Source organism: Temnothorax curvispinosus, unplaced genomic scaffold, assembly GCF_003070985.1.
Source record: "Temnothorax curvispinosus isolate PA1 unplaced genomic scaffold, ASM307098v1 QBEX01015766.1, whole genome shotgun sequence".
Taxonomy (NCBI): domain Eukaryota; kingdom Metazoa; phylum Arthropoda; class Insecta; order Hymenoptera; family Formicidae; genus Temnothorax; species Temnothorax curvispinosus.
This window is the reverse complement of record NW_020225546.1, coordinates 441,013-459,030: the sequence shown is the minus strand read 5'-3', so window position 1 is coordinate 459,030 and position 18,018 is coordinate 441,013. Positions and strand designations below refer to the sequence as shown.

Below are 18,018 nucleotides of genomic sequence, written 5' to 3'. Positions count from 1 at the left end.
TATTTACGAGCACATGCAAAGAATGTGTCTTTATGACGTGCGGAAAAGATTGTCGGTTTATGTTAGATAATTATTGGTTTTTAGATAGATTTTCCTTTTTATAACGTTCTTTTCGATGATTTCGGGCTGATGTATGTTCCTGTATGACTTCCAAAGATAAGCAAAGGGTGCTGTCGCTCCGTAGGGCGCCGCAGCGCGAATTTCGATCGGAAAGCATTCGCCACTTTCTGGTTCTTTTGTAGGTTCTTTACGTTTCCTTACGTTTCTTTTTCTTTTTCGCCTCCCTTCTCTCCATTTTATGTATCAATCAACGTGGTTGAATCGTGCGATGTTTTTGCTATTATTCTATTAAGCTATTATCAATATCATCGTTACTGTTATTGTTAACACTGATGATATTATTGGCGCTAGACGATAACAGTTACAATCGGTAATAATAATAATAATGATCGTAATAATAATTATAATAGGCATAGAATTAATAATGGTAACAGTAACGATGTGTTACTATTTTTCACTGCGTAATGATTATTACGTTACGAATAATATGCTGTTATCCTTTTTTTCGAGATATTTGAGTGAGAGAACGTATAAAGACGAGATGAAGTGATGCGTGGGAGGTGGAAAGCGGAGACGTGCGCGTCACACACACATACTGAAGAAATGTACATTATTTCTAACTTTCATCGCGAAGCTAAGCTGGGGTTTTTCGATCGGGCAGGACACGGTCGCGCAGAGACAGATATCGCCCTCGTATCTGTAAAGGACCTTAATAGAGAGAGCTTAATTAGCGCCGTTTGATTTTGGTCTTCTTAGCCCCCCCCCACACCCTCCCCCCTATCACACACCACACTCCTTGTAAAATATTTATACATATATATGTATATATACATACAACACACAGTACATTGCGTGTATATACATATACATACACATATATATATTAAAGAGACGAGAGGTATACACATACGCAATCTTAATTACGATTATATCATATATTATTACATTATTGATAATTATTACATTGATGATTATACGCGATAATTATTTTCCTATATTCGTATGGGACGTATTGTGTACTATCTAATTCTCCGAATACAAACGGACGTTTTACCGCTGCGAAACTTCCCTGTCCGTCGCGATTGTGCCAAAAAAAAAGAAGAGGGTGAAATATTGCGCGCGGCGCGAGTTCGCATCTTCGGATAGCCACGACATCGGTTGATTTTAAAGCAAGACCTCGCAGATTGACCGTATTATTCCTCGCATACTCTCATCAAAGTCCTCCGATAATGTTCTCTATAATAATAGGTGGAGTTCCTTTGATCGTCCTTTTTGTTCACGACGCTATTCTACGTGAAAGAGCTCGGTTTGAGACATCCCTGTCTGCGGAAACGGTTTTCACGGTCAGATAAACCATAAATGTAGAATAGTCGAGAAATTGCATATATAATTTTATGTTAATATATTATTTATTAATTATAATAAAATTATTAAATTATTAATGTAATTAAATATAATAAATTATTAATATAGTAACAAAAGCTAATACAATAAATTTAATAAATCATTGGATTTATTGTATTTAGCTTATTTAAAAGTTTAATTATATTAATATTTAATTACGTCATACGACATTGTAATTACGTGTTATTTATATTATATATATAACATTACGTTTTCTGTTAGCAATTACTGAAATTGTATTCTTGTATTCCGTTGCGATAAATTTTAAATCGTCGGGCCTTTCCTTTTTCTCTCTCTCTTATCCGGGACGTGGTCTGAAACCGAGCTCCTGCGAATAGAGCGAACCGACGACGACACGCGGCGATGGTTGCGGACGCTATTTCGCGGACGGACGAGCGGACAGGGTGGTTTAACGGCGGAGCGTATTCCGAAGTTGGCGAAGCAATCGTATGCTGTTGGTTGGTACCGGAGGCAATGCACAAGTAATCCGACTAATTGCGTCGACTAATGTGCGTTCGTAACGACGACGCGACGCGACACGTATACCACACGGACGCGACTCCGCGTACGACGGCGAGGGTAGAAAAACGTAAAAAAAAGGGGATCTCCCCATTACCGAGTTATCACTTATCAGCTCGCCGCAGGCGCTTCCAAACGCGTGCCCGTCACGCGGCCCGATCGACTATTGAAACGATACGGGAGTCGGATATTTTTTTAACGCGGTTACCTCTCTCTTTCTTTTTTGTTTTTGTCACGATATTTGCGACAAAACGCTTAGAGCGATCTACCCTCCCTTCGTGCGACGCGGAGTTTCGCCGAGCCGAGCAAGCAATATACGCGACAGACGGCCGTCTCTAATTGGCATTACGACCATGCGACGTACACGTGCTGAGATATATATGTATATATATACATATAGATATATATATATATATACACACACGAACACGCCACATTGACTAATTACACGTTCGCTGGACATACTTAACAAATCGTTTAGTGACAGGCAGACAGACAGATAGCCGGAAGGGTAGATAGAAAGCGAGAAGTAGGCAGAATTAATTAGAGAATTGAGAGAGACCAGGGGAGTGGAGTCGGAGGACACGTGAATGAGCAAACCGCACCAAGGAGAGACCAAATTATATCGCTTAATGAGATATAATTACCTATTTGCTTCGTATTTATTTTTATCGTTAATTAATTATTGTATTTATTGGCGCGGAGGCTGACACGCATACGCATAATTTCCGGGAGACACGTTAATTACACGAAAATTAATTACACACATACACGTACATACATACAAAATGTGCCCGGTCGAGTCATTGTCACTTAGATCATCCGAAGATTGCAAAACTTGATAGAGAAGTCTTTCAGTTGTCACCTAGAGTAGCTCCGACGCTTATTCTCGAGCGGAGAAAGAACGACTGAAGAGATATATTCGCGTGTAAAACATCCCCGACCGAATCTCTTCTACTTTCTTTCTACCTTTTTTTTTACGTACATATCGATTGGCATCGGGAAAAATTATCAAAATGCGTAAGAAACAAGGATTTATTGCTAAAAACGTATACTAAAATTTAATATGCAGTTGCAACAGTAATGCAACTGAAGAAATTTACGTTTTTCTACAAGTCGTGTTTGACGTAATTGTCGGAAACTCGTCATTTACTTGTCAAAATTTGGAGAAGCGCAATAGAATTTGATTTATTTCGATGCGAACTTTACTTATGCAATTTTTGGATCGCATTATAATATCGCGTTAATCATGTGAATAATAAAAAAAAATGCATCACATTTAATTATGCGAATCTCTCAAAAACTATCTTAGCGATATCGTCAACGATCAACGTTTTTCGGCCGTGCGCATTGTCCATCGTAAAAATGCAACTTCCTCGTTAATTGCGGATTATTTATTTAGTGCACGCAAACACGTACACACATCTTTCGACATGTAGCGGAGGGAAGGAAGTACAAAATTTACACATAGCGGACGCACGAAGTGACTTGTAATATTCCTTCGACAAATGTATCTCGTATAAAACGTTCCAGATGCCTCACCTTGTACACCAAGTAATCAATATAAAAAAAAAATGCAGAACTTTAATAATTACACTATTCCATCCCCTTTTATTACTCACGTTGCCAAAAGAAGCTCCGTGCAAATTGACATCGTAAATTAAAAAGAGACGAAAGGACAATCGCGTCGAGATAAGACGTTCTGCGTCGTGCTCTTCTTTCGTTTTCCTTTCGAGAGATCTCGCCAGTTTATAATTTTTCAGTCGATCGGACGCGAGCCAAGATAACGTCCTTCGGCTCGCGTCTTAATTTCGCTCTATGCGCGTCTGATCAGCTGATGTCTTTCGTCACTTTGCACGCATTTCGTTTTTCTTTTCGCTTCTTTCGCGAAACGCGCATTTCCTCGACGAATCGGTGCAGCTTTTGACTCTTACACCATACGCAAAAGAGAGGAAGACAAAATAATGATGAAAACGTATCACGTGAGACAACGGCGACAGGGGAGATAAAACGTGGGAAGAGAAAGACAATATATACATATACATATATATATCTATATATTTGCGAGATATTTTGTGAAACAGGGCTTTTTTACCTATTTTATAGTAATCTCAGCTTAAACGGATTGAGAGAGTGGGAGCGAGAGAGAGCGAGCGAGAGAGAAAGAGAGCGAGCCTTTACTAAAAATAATAAATTAATGTGAGACGAGGATGTTGTCATGAAATGACGTTGCAGTTGATGAGCGGTCTGTAAATGCGTACATACATAGCATAAATGCCGTCGTTTAATGGGGACGGTTTCACTATAACGTGTACCCTATATTTTTGTTTATGTTTTGCGCCTTAGATTTAGCATTATTACTATTATATTCTAATTATTATTAATTATTTTGATTATTATATATTATTATGTTTAAGATTCTTATTAATTATTATTATTATTATTATTATTATTATTATTATTATTATCATCATTGTGTATATGGTATAAATTGTAAAAAAAGGAACATATTTACTATATCATATTCATTTTACGGGGACACTTCCCCGAATGAACAAATTGTTTAAACTAAAATGAAGGAAGAAATAAAATATTGACCAAATTAAGGGGAGAGTTCTTTTCTGCCGACAACCTCATCCATCCTTCCATTATCCCGCACATTTGCAGATGTATGTATATATGATCACATAGTCTTACTCGTAATGTAAATGTAAGAAATAAATAATAAAGATATTTTTGGAATTGAAACGCTTGAAGTTATGATTTATTTCACTTTGTTCCTGATTATTCCTAATTATATTGCAATACTTTGTCAATTTTTCAGACTTGATTTTCACGATTTGAAAGCCCGAATTCTTAGAAATTCGAGAAATTCTTGGAAATGTAAAATATTCTTGATAATTGAGAAATTTCTTGGAAACTGACAAAATTCGTTATGTTGATAAAGTTGTACGTATATATACGTATAAATTTTTTGCTTATTAATAAAAATTATCTAAAATTTTTTCGACACATAGCTAGATAACAAATTGTCGATACGAAATTGTCGAAATTTTATGTTAATATATGTATATATAAGAAAATACAAAAAAAAGAACAGAAGCTGCAAATCAGATTTGTGACACGAATTTTAGTTTCTTAGCCTTTAGTGACATAAATTACAACATTATAATAGTCATGTTAAGAAAATTGTTACTTTATTGATAAATATATAGTATACAATACTACATTTTTTAATGTGTATTTAATGTGTATCGAGTTCGGCAACGGCTCCAGCATCCCCTTAAGTTTTTCTATGTGCCAAGGCCCTAAAACAGCCATTCTGCTTAGGCCCTTAGGATCACCTTTAAGACGTTGCCTATTTTCGGCCTGCCCCCTGAGAAAGTTGGACGTTAACCGTCCGTTTCGCTCGGTAACGGTACATGGGTTTGCGTCCGTGCTATGTCCACTTTCTCAGGTGCAGCATCAGGACGGGACATGACTTCCGGTGGCCGCTGTAACGCGATGTGAATTCTCCATTTACTTTTCCGCGTTGTGTGAAAATACAACGGCTACAGTTCTGTTCCACGTGACATTTCAGTATTTGGATGTTTAACAGAATTCAAAGTAATTGATTATACATTATTAAAAAAATATTTTAACAGCATATCATATAAGACAATTAATTAATTTAAGAAAAATATATAATATATAATTACTTATATATACATTAAGGGAGTAAAATGCGCTTTTTTTCGGGATTTTTTGACCAGAAACCAGTGAAAATTGTTAATGTCAGCTTTTTATGTATATATTTTATTATCTTTAGAAAACATAAAAAATATTCTTTAAAATTGAATTAATAATTAAACGTTATCGAATACATAATTTGCCAGCCTGGTGCGTGACCCTGGCGACGACATCTCCGACATCTCCAACATCTCGAACAAATATCCGCAACATCTCCAATTCTGTGAAGAAACACAATATTATTAGAAACTTACGTACGTTGTGCAAATATACAATTTTAAAAATATACAGAGTATTCATCCTAATGGTCCACACGATTTTTAAGATACTTTCAACGTTTAAAAAAAAAAAAAAAAAGATTGTAAGGTAAACATTCATCTGTTTCGTGTAAGCTACAACTGCAAATAAAAGAAAATTGGAAAACAAATTTTTTTTATATAAAAAATCATCATCTTGAATTTTTTAAATGGCACCATGCTCCTTTTCCTTCATGATATTGTAGGGGACTTTACACACTATCAGAAATGTGACTTCTATTGATATTTAATATCAAACAATTAATATCTAATTCAAAAGAAGGCTTAAAAAATACTAATATGATGTATTTATAAGGCGAACATTGTTCCCAGACAACTTTCAGTGTTTACATTTCTAGTCAGAGCTTATAAGTACTATAACTGCTACTGGTAAATCTCAAAGTATAACACCTTACAATTTTTTTCTTAACTGTCGAAAGGGTTTCAAATATCGTGGGGACCGTTACGATGGACACTGCATACAGTTTATAAAGTATAATTAGTTCTACTGTAAAATGTGTTATTAACGATAGTTTTCAACCTACCATCTTGATCCATATCTTTAGGGTCTGGTCTTGCTTCTTCTCCCTTTTGCGCTTGTTCACTGAAATAATTCAATGCAATTAGTACAAGTATATTAATCACAGTGGATTGTTCTACTCGAATAGAACGCCTGATGTTACTCACAGTAATTGCAATTGGCGCCAGCGTGCCTCACACATCATGGCATTATGCCCGGGTAACAGTGTGGCAACATGGCCCCACTGGTGTTCGCCATATTTCGCTACAGCCGCTTTTAATATGTCAAACTGAAAACAAAGAATTTTTTTTTATTTAACAGTTATACAAATACACATACACACGCACACAAGCTAGGTTAGAAAACATCACTTACATGTGTGTTGGTCCACATATATGACTGCATTTTGTATTTCTTCGTGCTGCTCCGTGAACGAAAATTATATTTTCAATGATGAAAAGCGCGAAACGCCCCTTGCTCCTTCTTCTTCTCAACCAACGAGAATAGAGAAACCTGAGAAACCAGAGAGCAGCCTCCTCCTCCTTCTTCTTCCTATTTTTATATTGGCTCCTGCCGTTTTTCAGCAGACAATACGAATACGGCCAGATTTGCTACTGTTTGTTTAACAGTCTGAATCACTGATTGCGTAGCGAAATCTGAGTAAAAATTACTGGAAGTCTGAGTGGAAATTGTAATTGCATCAGCAATCTTCCAAAATTTATTCAGGACAAAACACGTGTTCGAACACGTCCACGACTCAAGCGCGACTTTTACTGAGAGCGTCCATTCCTTTCTGAAGCCGGCGGAAGTCGCCACAGAGATATAAGAATAGAGTGCGCAAGCGAGCTGAAAAAGCGATAGAGGAATAGAAAGAGAACGCTGCATGTGGGCCCCTTCTATCTTTGCCTATGCGCGCATGTGCAGGTCATGGAAGATTGTGTATTTCGGTATTTTCGGTATTCTGTATGTCGTTTTGTAGCTAACTTTGTAAAGGCCATTGCACGTAACAAAGTTTTAGTCATAATTGTAAGGCCATAAGAAATCGACCTTTCAATTTTATTTGAATATAGTATCCCGAAAAGTATTTATTCGTATATTATAAATTTTCTGCTTAAATACAAATACAAGATATCGTATAAAATTCTGTCTATATATAAGTATTGCATATCGCATTTATGTTTAATATTGTGTTTTTCTATATTAGTTATATACAACAAACGTATAGGTACACGTAAATCTTTTGCTTATTAATAATAATTATGTAAAATTTTCGACACATAGATACCAAAATTATTATGTCGTATTTATTCTAATTAATAAATGTTATAAAATATTTAGAAAACTGGTTTAGGTGTGTCACTATTATTAATATTATACATTTTTATTTTGAAAAACTTGCGTACTGTACTAACTGCTCGTATTAAATAAAATGTGATATACGAAGGGAGGAGGTAATAGTCGGGTGATTTTGATGCATGTGTAAGAACAATAAAATTTTTCAGCAATACACGTTTACAAGAAATTTATGTGATTACAAGTGTCAATGTCCCTACAATAGTAGAAAATGTCACAATATATATAAATAATAGTAGCTTAACATCTTGTGTGACATGCAACTAATGAAGCATTTTGTTACCTTTTTTGCAAAAGTTAATATCTATAAAAAAAAAGCTTCAAGAGTAAATCGTACGAAAAGTTGATTTCTTAATTCCAAGCTAACATTTTCGGGATTTTACTGATTATTCCAGCTTTTTGTTTCTTTTCTGTATTATTTTTGATCATTTGGTTCTTAGGTCTGGGTGCAGATCGACCCGCTACTAATTCTAATATGAAGGCTATAGTGGCGCAAGTGTATCCTATTATGAGAAAATAAAAGCTGAACGCGAGCTGCTTCAGCAACATTACTTTGAAGTCTTTCATCTTCGCAATTTTCCTAGCTCTCTCACGTTTTACCTCCGCGATAAAGTCGGCTCGGGATTTAAGGATCAAGCCGGCCTGCATCATCTGTTGAATAATATCATTCACCCGTTGGTACAATGGCCAATTTTCGCGAGTGACATATGATTGTGTCATCTCAATCAGTTTTCTTGATCTAATAAGGTCTTGACCCTTGATCCTGTAGTAGAAGTGGTGACATTCCCCAAAGCACACAGCGGTCGTCGAATTCTCAACAAATTTCTTACACTCCTCATACGTGACCGACACGTAACGCGATTCCAATACAGGATCGTTTAACAACATTTTCAACTGTTGCGGTCCATATATGGTGTAACCGGATTTCTATAAAAAGACAACCAAAATAATTGACTTATCAAATATATTATTAATAAACCTGCACACATATGTTATATTAAACATACGTGATGCCGCGAATGTGTGTGTGCAGTGTGAGCATCAGTCGATTCCACTTCAAGACGAAGATAATTTATATTAGATTGCGAAAGAGATTTGTCATGTCTGTCAAATAAAGCTTAAAACAAAATTATAACGAAATAAAAGCGAAACTGATGCCACTGTTTTCAAAATTATTTTCTTTTTATTTAAAGGGGTAGTTAGTTAACCATCTATATTTAGAACATTCCATCTCAGCTTTATAGAAGAAAAGAGCTTTAAGTTAATTTTCCTAAATGGAGAAAGGGCGATTGTATTATAGAAGTTATAATAATATCTAATTTTCGTCAGCGTGTGTGCGAAAAGTGAGCGAAAGCGAGCGGCAAAATAAAGGTTTATTATATTACCCTGATACTTTCTATGCTGTCGATATCGCGATGATAAACCGGCACGGTGAGTAAGGCCGACAGGTGGCTTTGGAATAGAGCGTTTATGTTGAGGAACAGGATCAATATCATGCATATGAAGATCCTGGTGGAGCTAATTCTGGATGGATGTAGAATTCCTACGCAGACCATAAGTCGTATCACTTGTAACCCGGCTTTTACATAACCTTCGCTCTTCGTAAATACTATGTAAGTCAGCAGACACATTATCACCATTCCCACTATCACTTCTGACGACATGAACTTCATCAGCTTGGTGAACTGAGAAATTTCTCGGTTCGGTTGCGCTATCACACAGAGGGCTGCTCTTGAATGGGGATATGTGTATCTAAAAAATAACTACTTATTATTATTAAATATTATTTTATATTAATCTTTTATATTTAATACGATATGACGCGATATTTATTACATACGATATTTGTTACAAGGCTATGATGATATAATTTATTTCTATCGTCTCACACTTACTTGACTCTCCACAATATAAGCATGCTTCTCGTGTTCATGCCAATATCTATTCTGCCGTCGCTCAGAGGGGCCAGCAAACCTATCAGAGTACCGTTCGGTCCTATGCCGCCGAGCGCGTAGATACTGCCATTGTGAAGGTCGACGCTCAGAGATGCTCTCAGTTTGATCAAGAGTATCTTGATGATCTCGCTGTTATCGCCGCGAAATTTCTGCAGATCCGTCGCGCTCAAATTGACTTTTATAAACGGTTCCATCTCGACGGCGTTCAATCGGACCTCGTAGCCTTTCAAAGTGGCCGTTTTATCGAAATCCAGATTTTTGCATATTTTGTCTTTGTCTAAAAGAAAAAAAAACTACAGTAATTGCCGTACAAATTCTTCAAAAAAATGGCTAGTGTTTCGAAATGAGATAACACGGAATTTTACAAATAATATTATAAGCTTTTCTACTTTCGTACATTTATTGCTTATTATTAGCTTATAATTCGCCCTAAAGCTTGTTTGTTAATTTCTTAAATATATCTAATGGATTAAACGCGTGCTACGATAATTTTTTCTAATATAACTTTCAAATTTAATTAAAGTTTTAAATCATTATGCGATTTATATACTTGTAACATTCGCGCATAATTAATAATACATTTTTAGCCGTCAGCGTAACATTTCAAAGGGTTTTTCAATCATTTATGTAATATAAAGTAATGGAGTAGGCAAAAAAATTATATTTTACATTAACACTCAAAAATGAATTAGTTTATAATGTGTTCTATCAGACGGAAAGAAAATACCATGTTCATATTTTTTCTTCAATATTATCCAAGGATGGCCTTTCCGTCCTTTGAAGCGGTCTACTTCGACCCAATCGGTCGGCGTATTATTAGAATACGGATTATATGTGTAATAGACGATCCCATCGTCCGGATCGATGCACGGAAATATAACGGAGAGCAAGTCGAATTCCCAAGCTGTCCAGAGAAAAGAGTAAGCGTTTATACAGCCTCGATTCTCGGTCTTCTTGTCGACTATAATATAAAATCCGTCCGAATTCGCCCACGGTGAATCTTTTGTTTTCTGTTTAGGAATGACGAAATTGTTATTTGTATTTAACGAGGCTAATTAATATTATTATGAAAGAAGTATCGAGTTAAATTTTTCTTAAAGAACATTCTACTTTCGATAAGGAAATCTAAATTAGTCAAAAATTTAGATGGAACTAACACCTGCGGTTAGTTTTCAAGGCTTCGTAAAGCCTTGATAAAGGATGCAACTTCTACAATAATTTAAAATAGCGCATTCGCATTTAACTCTTACTTCAAATCGTCTATATATTATTTTTCACCTGCAAAATAGATCGCAGCAACGGTTGGGAGGATGCCACTAACACGAAGCGGTGCGATTTCCGAAGGAAATAGATAAACTTGTAGCTCACGTACATATGGTAAGAATATCTCGTCAGGGCGAACTTTTCGAGGGCGTTAAATCGAGGACTCGTTTCCCCTATTAAAGCTACCGGTACCCAAGCGAAAAAAGCTCGTCTGAGAAATTCACTATAATCTCCGCCTAGCAGTAAAGTTAGTTCAGGCTCTTTTGGTCGACAATGATATAGAATTCTTACCTACGAAAAATTAATGCAATATGATTTCTTTATAAGAAAGAAAGTTGCATAGAAAGTTTTTAAACGATCGCTTTTGTATCTTTAATAAAAGTAAAAAATGGCTTTGGTGAATTATTTTAAGATAATACAAAAATGTTATTCGTTATTATATATGCGCATAATATATGTATATTATATGAACAAAATCGCGTTTCTAAGTACTGGCACTTTATCTTACACACTTATTTCGGAAAAACTTACCGTTGCAGTGACTATGTCTGTGTAGGTAAGCTTCTCTTCCGCCGCAGTATCATTATTAATAAGACCGTGAGAAGACACATTTATCAATAGCGAGAAGAGAATATAAAGAGATACGTTCGACATGCTTTTAAAAATTTCACTATAAGACCGTTGATGTTCTAATGGGAAATGATCGAACGTTGGACCTGCCTTACAATATTGCTTTTCACGGGAATAAATTTCTTTTACTTTTATCAGCGTAATCGATGGATCACGCTCACAGATAAGCGCGTGCCACATTTTTATTTTCGTAATTGCGTTTTTACGCTCTCTCCATTTGGGTAGGAAAGATAACACAGGAATTTGACAAATTATTATTTCATAAGGACATTATAACGTCGAAAGGAATAATAGCTGCAGTAACATCGTTCTTCTTCGCCGTGAACACGATATGATACGATAAATGAATATGTCGGTGTTGCCTCGGTGTAATAAACGGCTTAACCGGCGACAATAGAGTTTAACGCGACGGAACGGACTGAAAGATATTTCACTTCGCTCGTTACGCGCTGTTTAATGTCTGTATTCATTGCACAACAATATAATCCGCATGCCCTTTTTGCGAGTTATTTCATTTTATTTTTACGTACTTTAATTTGTAAGTTAAAATAATACTCAAACCTCGGTAAAGATTTTTTATTGTTTGCACACAAGTTAATTTAATTTCAATTTCTCTCGCTCCTTTTTTCTTACAATTGGAAAGAAGTATGTATGATGGTCTCTATGACTACTTTATTTTTGCAAACTTATCCGAAGCTGTAAAGTATCTTTACATTTAATCATTTAATGTTACTGAATATTTTCAACGTCTCTAAAAAATTGTAATTTTATTGTAATACTTTTCTTGAAAATAGTTAAATAATTTTACCTTACTAAAATTCATCTTTCTCCTGCTTGAATAAATATTCCCTATTTTTATGTATCGGCTCGTGTATCGGTTTTCTGATTTTTCACGCTAATGTATTTGTCCCATTATTTTTCACAGTGATTGCGTGATGACAAGCGCGATTCATGCGCGTTTTCACGCTTTTAACTGTTTCTGATAAAGGAAGGTAATACAGCGTGACATATCGGTGGACGTTGTTACGTGTCTAAATACATATTAACGCTCTGAATTGCGGACACAGGGAAACAGCGATAATATCTTGTCAAAATAAATGGAAATATCATGCAATAGTGCCACGATGTTAAAAGCGAGGTATTATTATTGCGATAGAAGTACAAGTTATATAAGAAGATTGTAAAACATTCTTTTAGGAGCAAGAATTCTTGCGCTGGGGATACTTTTGCTTTTCTTATTTAAAAATATTTAAAATTAAATAGTAAATATTAAATATAAAAAATATTTTAAATATAAAATATATAAAATAATAAATATAAATAGTAAATATCAAATATTTAAAATAAAATAAAATTTAATTATTTTGTTGCGTTGCAAATAACGCGTTACAAATTATGCGAACAAAAGAATTGAATTGGCGAGTTCTGTCAGTTCACGAGTTCGGTTCAAAGAACTCGAGGTCATGTAGGGATCTTGATGTAACCGGAGACAAGTCGGCCGTCGAATCCGCAAATAATGCGAAACGCGGTATATCGTGCAGTATACCGGACAGTTTTAATTTGCAGACATAACGCGACCACTTAGCGCGTGGCGCGAGCGAATTGATGATCGGTTAAATGGCGAGGAGATCGTCGTGACGAATGACGAGATGAACGGAGATGATTCCTCAAGGTGGGAGGTTCCCCACTATTCGCATCCGGAAAAAGACGGCTCGGAACTCTCGGAAGAGAGCCGTGCGGAGAAGATAGTTTCGAGCGGCCAATCGCCGCACACGCGTCTGAGATCCGTTTCGCATTCTCGAGGAGGAATCGCGAACCGGTTCCACGGGAAACGCGACGCGTTCAAAAATAACAAAGTCTACAAAAATCTGGTCCGAAAGGAACGGGAACCATGCGTCGTCCATCGGAAATCGTGCAATGGACATCGTCCCTGATTCTGCTGTTTGCGGTCCACGCGACTGCGACGAAGCACCCGCATATTGTCTTTATTTTAGCGGACGATTTGGCAAGTTTCTTTCAAGGTTTGCGATAAATTATATCCGGCTACAGGACGCTTCAAAAATAATGCATTGTTAACAAAAACGGAATAAGGTGATAATTTCTATTTAGTGATCATTTGTCGCCGGTATCTTGGAAAGACGTAAAGAAATATGCCAGAAATGTTACACTTAAGATAAAGGTACCAATACCCGGACACTTAAGCATAGAAAACGTACCAATACCTGGACACGTATCTGTGTCTGGATACCTTTAAAAAAACATAAATTTATGAAAATAAACGTTTGGATATTATAACTTAAGTTTCAAACTACAAAAAAAAATACTTTTATCTTTGATTTTAATACGCGTTATACTTATAAATAATAAAGGTGTCCGGATATAGGTACATGTCCGGGTATTGGTACCTTTTACCTTAAATAAAGACTGAATAAAGAACCTCGCAATGACAGATTCGACATTATGCAAAGCCAAAAGTATCTACTTGATTATAGTTTATTTAAATATAGGACGAGTTTATCGGTGACGCATCAACGAAATGCGTTAGTAATAGTCCGTAATATTTTTCTTTTTATCGAAACGCAAACTCGCATATTCACATTTTTGTTGTATTACAAAGATTCTTTGGAATCAAATAAAGTATTTGTATGTAATGTGTCTCTTCTCCTTTACAAGATATTATAAATTTATCACGTTAAAAAGACAAATTATAGCATGGAAAAGTGTTAAATTAAGATTCAAAAGAATCATAAAAGGTATCTTAATAGAGTTACATTTAAATTTAGCCTAATTTTCATTAGGGATGGAACGACGTCGGCTTTCACGGTTCCGGTCAGATACCAACGCCGAATATCGACGCGCTGGCGTACTCCGGACTGCTTCTTGACAGATATTATGTCACCCCAATCTGTACACCGTCCAGAAGCGCTCTGATGACCGGCAAATATCCTATTCACACTGGAATGCAGCACGGCGTAAGTGGTGCTCTCGCAACGTCTCGATTGCTTCATTCTTTATCAGTTTAAACATGCAGTTTAAACGTGTGATATTGATAACAGATAGAAGAATCAAGCAAAAAAAAAATGAGAACAATAAACAATGAGTCCAAAGCAAACTTACCTTACAACGCGATAAAACTTGCTCGCTTAAAGCCTAAAGTCTTCTTTTTTAAATTTCATGAGTCGCTTATTAAAATCGCGGTAGTTCCCTAGTTTGTCAGTTTCTTTCAGCTGCTGTTGCACCTGTCAATGAATAAACGCGATTGAAAGTTATCAGCTGGCGGAAATGTTGTTGTTCTGCTTGCAGCACGCGGTACAAAAGGGGATATTGTGCGCTTGCACTTTTGCCTCGTTGACCTGGATAGTTCAATTGGAAATTATCATACCGAGCGATAGACGTTACTACTTTATTCGCATACACGTTTTCAGCGCTATACGCGCATATATCCGCACACAAAGCCGACAAAAGATCGCGCCAGTTCGATGCGTCGCTTTTATTATCGCGCAATTAATGACGTTGAGTGAATAATGCTTCTTTTACAATTTTTCTAATTCGTATTTTAAGATAACGGCGAAAATAGTTTCTAATTTTAACTTTCTAAAAATCTGGCGACATTTAAGATTAAACGCTCCTCGTAAATATATTAATGTAACTGACGTCAAGTTCGCCGAGAAACGGCATGTTATTATAAACGCAGGAATTTCTTGTACAATATTCGGACTTCTTGAATAATTCAGGTTCTCAAAGGTGCGGAGCCGAGAGGATTGCCACTCCACGAGAAACTCTTGCCGGAATATCTACGCGAACTTGGATACAGCACGCACATCGTCGGCAAATGGCACCTAGGATTTTACAAAAAGGAGTACACCCCGACTTACAGGGGATTCGACACCCACACTGGCTTCTGGACGGGTCATCACGATTATTTCGATCACACGGCCGTCGAAAACGTGAGCGACTACACAAATAAACAGGGTCTTGTATTATTTTATGTGATAACGTGGTAAAAATGCAGCCTTATTGGGGCTTGGACATGAGACGGGGCATGGAGCCGGCGTGGGACCTGCACGGCCAATATTCCACGGACATTTTCACGAAGGAAGCGACGGGATTGATCGACAAGCACAACACTAGTCGACCCATGTTCCTATATCTGGCTCACGCAGCCGTGCATTCCGGTAACCCTTATAATCCGCTTCCGGCGCCGGATGAGGAGGTCGCCAAGTTCAACAATATCTTCGATTACAATCGAAGACGTTTCGCAGGTAATCGATAAGTGAGACAGGGACATTCAAAGGGAGACAGAAATTAGAGTTATTAATATAAGATTAGATAGACCGTCGATTTTAAGGAGAAATAATTTATTATATAAATAAAATAAAATATAAATTCTTAAGAAATGAGATGAGACTGAAATATGTACTGATAGCATAAACAGACTGATAATCTTAGAATTCTACTATGTAGGTATGCTGAGTAAACTAGATCAATCGGTGGGCCAAGTAGTTGAAGCTCTGCATAAGAAAGATATGTTACGAGATAGCATAATTATCTTTTCGACGGACAACGGTGGACCTGCCGCTGGATTTAATTTGAATGCGGCGTCTAATTGGCCACTGAGAGGGGTTAAAAACACTCTTTGGGAAGGTAATTTCATTCGATTATTGATCAACTAAATTAGACAATTATGCAAATTTTTCAATAATTGAGAGGTCTCGATTGATGAGCAAGAGCACTTATCAACGCGGCAAGAAAATATCTTTAGAATTGTGTTCTCAACTATATACTTTTTATAATTGTATTTATAATTAGTATATCCATATTTTTAAGAACCTGAATTATTTATAAAACTAAGACTTTATTAGACGAATTAATATCTTCTAAAAATTTAATTTAAAAAAATCACGTTTTAGAAGCTGTTTTTTTTTTACGACATTCGTAAATGAACAATCTTTTCAATTATTGCAGGCGGCGTCAGAGGTGCAGGATTAATATGGTCACCCAAACTGGTGCGACCTGGCCGAGTAAGCAGGCAGATGTTACAGATTACCGATTGGCTGCCGACGCTTATAACAGCCGCCGGCGGTGATCCATCGAACTTAACTATCGACGGCATAGATTTATGGAATGCGCTTAGCGAAGATACTGAATCACCGCGCGCGAGCGTTCTTCACAACATCGATGACATTTACGGTACATCCGCTATCACAGTCGGTGACTGGAAGCTCATTCAAGGTAAGAGAGTTTCTAGGGACTAATAGTAACGTTCTACTCTATAACGATCTAAATTTTAAAACCGAGAGGTGTCTTTTTTATCAGTTCTCTTCTTATTATTTCCATGATAATTGCAGAACATAATAAATATATGATAATAAATATATATTGATTCAATTCTATTCGGTCTTTTATAGGATCTACTTATAACGGACAATGGGACGGATGGTACGGTCCATCCGGTAGGGAATGGGTCTACGACGTGGACAACGTGATCGGCAGCACGGCGGCGCACGCCGTCGCCAGTGTGGGATTGGGTATTACTACAGAAGCCGTTCGGATGCTGCGCGAAAACGCGATGATCAAGTGCCCGCCGCGGAATGACAGTCTGCCCGTCTGCAAACCGTTAGAGGAAGCATGCCTATTCAACGTCTATCAGGATCCTTGCGAGGACAATAATCTTGTTAGACAGTGAGTGGAATATAACTTCAATAAAATTTTATCGCATAATTTTATTTTATTTTAATTTGCGAGCGATTGTGATCGTAATTATATCATCTTATTTCTTTTTTTCGCGTCAAAAGGTTCCCAACGATCGTCAGGAAACTGCAGGACGAGCTGAAGAAGTTCAGCAGCAGCGCGCTTCTACCTGGAAATCTCCCGTGGGACAGTAAGGGCGATCCGAGTCTGTGGGATCATACTTGGAATAATTTCGGAGATTATATTAATGTTAGAGTGAACGCTGCAACCTGATCGGTTATTATTGTAATCTCAAGGATTTTATTTTCATTTTTCTGCAGAGTGATATATAATCCATATAAGGATTACACCAGAGAATGTGCTGCTCACGTTAGCTCATATTTGTTACATTACGAAGAAACCTATACTATAAAGATATTTAGTCTTTGTTTTTTATCTTCATTTATATGCATCGCCGATAAAAAAAAATGTACGTCATCGATAAAGTATAAAAATATCTAGCAACGTTAAATTAGAGATGGTATTTTATTTATAATGCGATTTATCGACCCTATATTTTATTGCTCAATTTTTTAATATAATTTTAGAAAAGAAGCGC

General features: G+C 36.5%; 3 protein-coding genes across 4 annotated transcripts; 1 reads left to right on the top strand and 2 right to left on the bottom strand.

Moving 5' to 3' along the window:
* Positions 1-5,766: 5,766 nt before the first annotated feature.
* Positions 5,767-7,382, bottom strand: LOC112466033 (pre-mRNA-splicing factor CEF1-like). The gene is made up of 4 exons (XM_025033895.1): positions 6,904-7,382; positions 6,696-6,817; positions 6,554-6,612; positions 5,767-5,933 (listed from the first exon to the last, which is right to left on the bottom strand). Exons 1-4 carry the CDS (start codon positions 6,931-6,933, stop codon positions 5,836-5,838), a joined length of 309 nt encoding a protein of 102 aa, XP_024889663.1. The 5' UTR covers positions 6,934-7,382; the 3' UTR covers positions 5,767-5,835.
* A 562-nt stretch (positions 7,383-7,944) lies between these two features.
* On the bottom strand, positions 7,945-11,753 carry LOC112466017. Its single transcript, XM_025033862.1, has 6 exons — positions 11,631-11,753; positions 11,115-11,390; positions 10,564-10,846; positions 9,777-10,107; positions 9,267-9,633; positions 7,945-8,808 (listed from the first exon to the last, which is right to left on the bottom strand). Exons 1-6 carry the CDS (start codon positions 11,751-11,753, stop codon positions 8,233-8,235), a joined length of 1,956 nt encoding a protein of 651 aa, XP_024889630.1. The 3' UTR covers positions 7,945-8,232.
* Positions 11,754-13,456: 1,703 nt separating this feature from the next.
* Positions 13,457-18,017, top strand: LOC112466029 (arylsulfatase B). 2 transcript variants are annotated; one of them, XM_025033890.1, is made up of 8 exons: positions 13,457-13,734; positions 14,528-14,701; positions 15,464-15,676; positions 15,742-15,991; positions 16,194-16,373; positions 16,695-16,961; positions 17,138-17,411; positions 17,525-18,017. In XM_025033890.1, the coding sequence occupies exons 1-8, from the start codon at positions 13,621-13,623 to the stop codon at positions 17,691-17,693; spliced, it is 1,641 nt and encodes a 546-aa protein (XP_024889658.1). In that variant the 5' UTR covers positions 13,457-13,620; the 3' UTR covers positions 17,694-18,017. The 2 variants fall into 2 exon arrangements, with proteins under 2 accessions (XP_024889658.1, XP_024889659.1); XM_025033891.1 differs by having other exon boundaries at positions 13,680-13,750.
* Position 18,018: the final 1 nt, after the last annotated feature.

Coding starts and splice junctions, on each gene's coding strand:
- LOC112466033 (XM_025033895.1), bottom strand. CDS start 6,933: ATGCAGTCATATATGTGGACCAACACACAT. Junction 6,818..6,903: donor ATATGTGGACCAACACACAT/GTAAGTGATGTT, acceptor CTTTGTTTTCAG/TTTGACATATTAAAAGCGGC. Junction 5,934..6,553: donor TAAAGATATGGATCAAGATG/GTAGGTTGAAAA, acceptor GTTTCTTCACAG/AATTGGAGATGTTGCGGATA.
- LOC112466029 (XM_025033890.1), top strand. CDS start 13,621: ATGCGTCGTCCATCGGAAATCGTGCAATGGACATCGTCCCTGATTCTG. Junction 14,702..15,463: donor ACACTGGAATGCAGCACGGC/GTAAGTGGTGCT, acceptor TGAATAATTCAG/GTTCTCAAAGGTGCGGAGCC. Junction 15,992..16,193: donor CAATCGAAGACGTTTCGCAG/GTAATCGATAAG, acceptor TCTACTATGTAG/GTATGCTGAGTAAACTAGAT.
- LOC112466017 (XM_025033862.1), bottom strand. CDS start 11,753: ATGTCGAACGTATCTCTTTATATTCTCTTCTCGCTATTGATAAATGTG. Junction 11,391..11,630: donor CAGACATAGTCACTGCAACG/GTAAGTTTTTCC, acceptor AATTTTTCGTAG/GTAAGAATTCTATATCATTG. Junction 10,847..11,114: donor TGCTGCGATCTATTTTGCAG/GTGAAAAATAAT, acceptor ATTCCTAAACAG/AAAACAAAAGATTCACCGTG.